Source organism: Chiloscyllium plagiosum, unplaced genomic scaffold, assembly GCF_004010195.1.
Source record: "Chiloscyllium plagiosum isolate BGI_BamShark_2017 unplaced genomic scaffold, ASM401019v2 scaf_77666, whole genome shotgun sequence".
NCBI lineage: Eukaryota > Metazoa > Chordata > Chondrichthyes > Orectolobiformes > Hemiscylliidae > Chiloscyllium > Chiloscyllium plagiosum.
In genome coordinates, this window is record NW_025199254.1 from 2,682 (window position 1) to 3,341 (window position 660).

At 44.1% G+C, this 660-nt stretch overlaps 1 protein-coding gene across 1 annotated transcript in view; it reads left to right on the top strand.

The window, feature by feature from the left end:
- LOC122546027 (ferritin, heavy subunit-like) overlaps positions 1–157 on the top strand; it is a gene marked incomplete at its 3' end in the record, with an annotated part of 2,832 nt that extends 2,675 nt beyond the window's left edge. The window contains exon 3 of the mRNA XM_043684866.1: positions 7–157. Coding sequence (XP_043540801.1) covers positions 7–157 — 151 coding nt within the window. The remainder of the gene's footprint in view (positions 1–6) is intronic.
- Positions 158–660: the final 503 nt, after the last annotated feature.

The following is a 660-nucleotide window of genomic DNA, read 5'->3' on the forward strand; positions in this document are numbered from 1 at the left end:
TTCCAGCTGTGTGACTTCCTGGAGACTCACTATTTGGATGAGGAGGTTGAGATCATCAAGCGACTTGGGGACTACATCACCAACCTGAAGCGTCTGGGAGCTCCTGAGAATGGGCTGGGAGAGTACCTGTTTGACCGGCTCTCGCTGGAGGACAGCAGTTAGTGGGGCATGGGGTACTGTTCGTGTCTGTCTTCCTTTGGATAATGTCAAAAGTACTTGTTCAAAAGTGGCTATGTTGAATAACTTGAACATAATTAAAGAAAACTTTGCCTGTGTTTGCTGCTTGTTCCTATTATTGATGCAGGTTTTAATGTCCATTGCAGAAAGTAGATTCCCTGAAATGTATGTTTGCGACCATTCTTGCATTCTATGCTTGATCCTTATTTATCAAGTCAGATGGTGAAGGCAGATCAGGAACACATATGGTAAATAATTGGTTTGGAGCCAACATAGGCTGGGCTTTAGACCAACTATTCTGAATTGGGCACACAACCCCATTAGAATAAAATCTTCCTTTTCCAGTGTGGGGGTAGGAGAGGCTGGTGCAGATGATGGCCCAAATGACCAACTCTCCAATGAGCCAGTTCTGATCTAGTAGATCCTACAGGGGAAGCAAGCTGAGACAATTTAAAGCTCTATTTGTATTGGCTTGGTCTATCT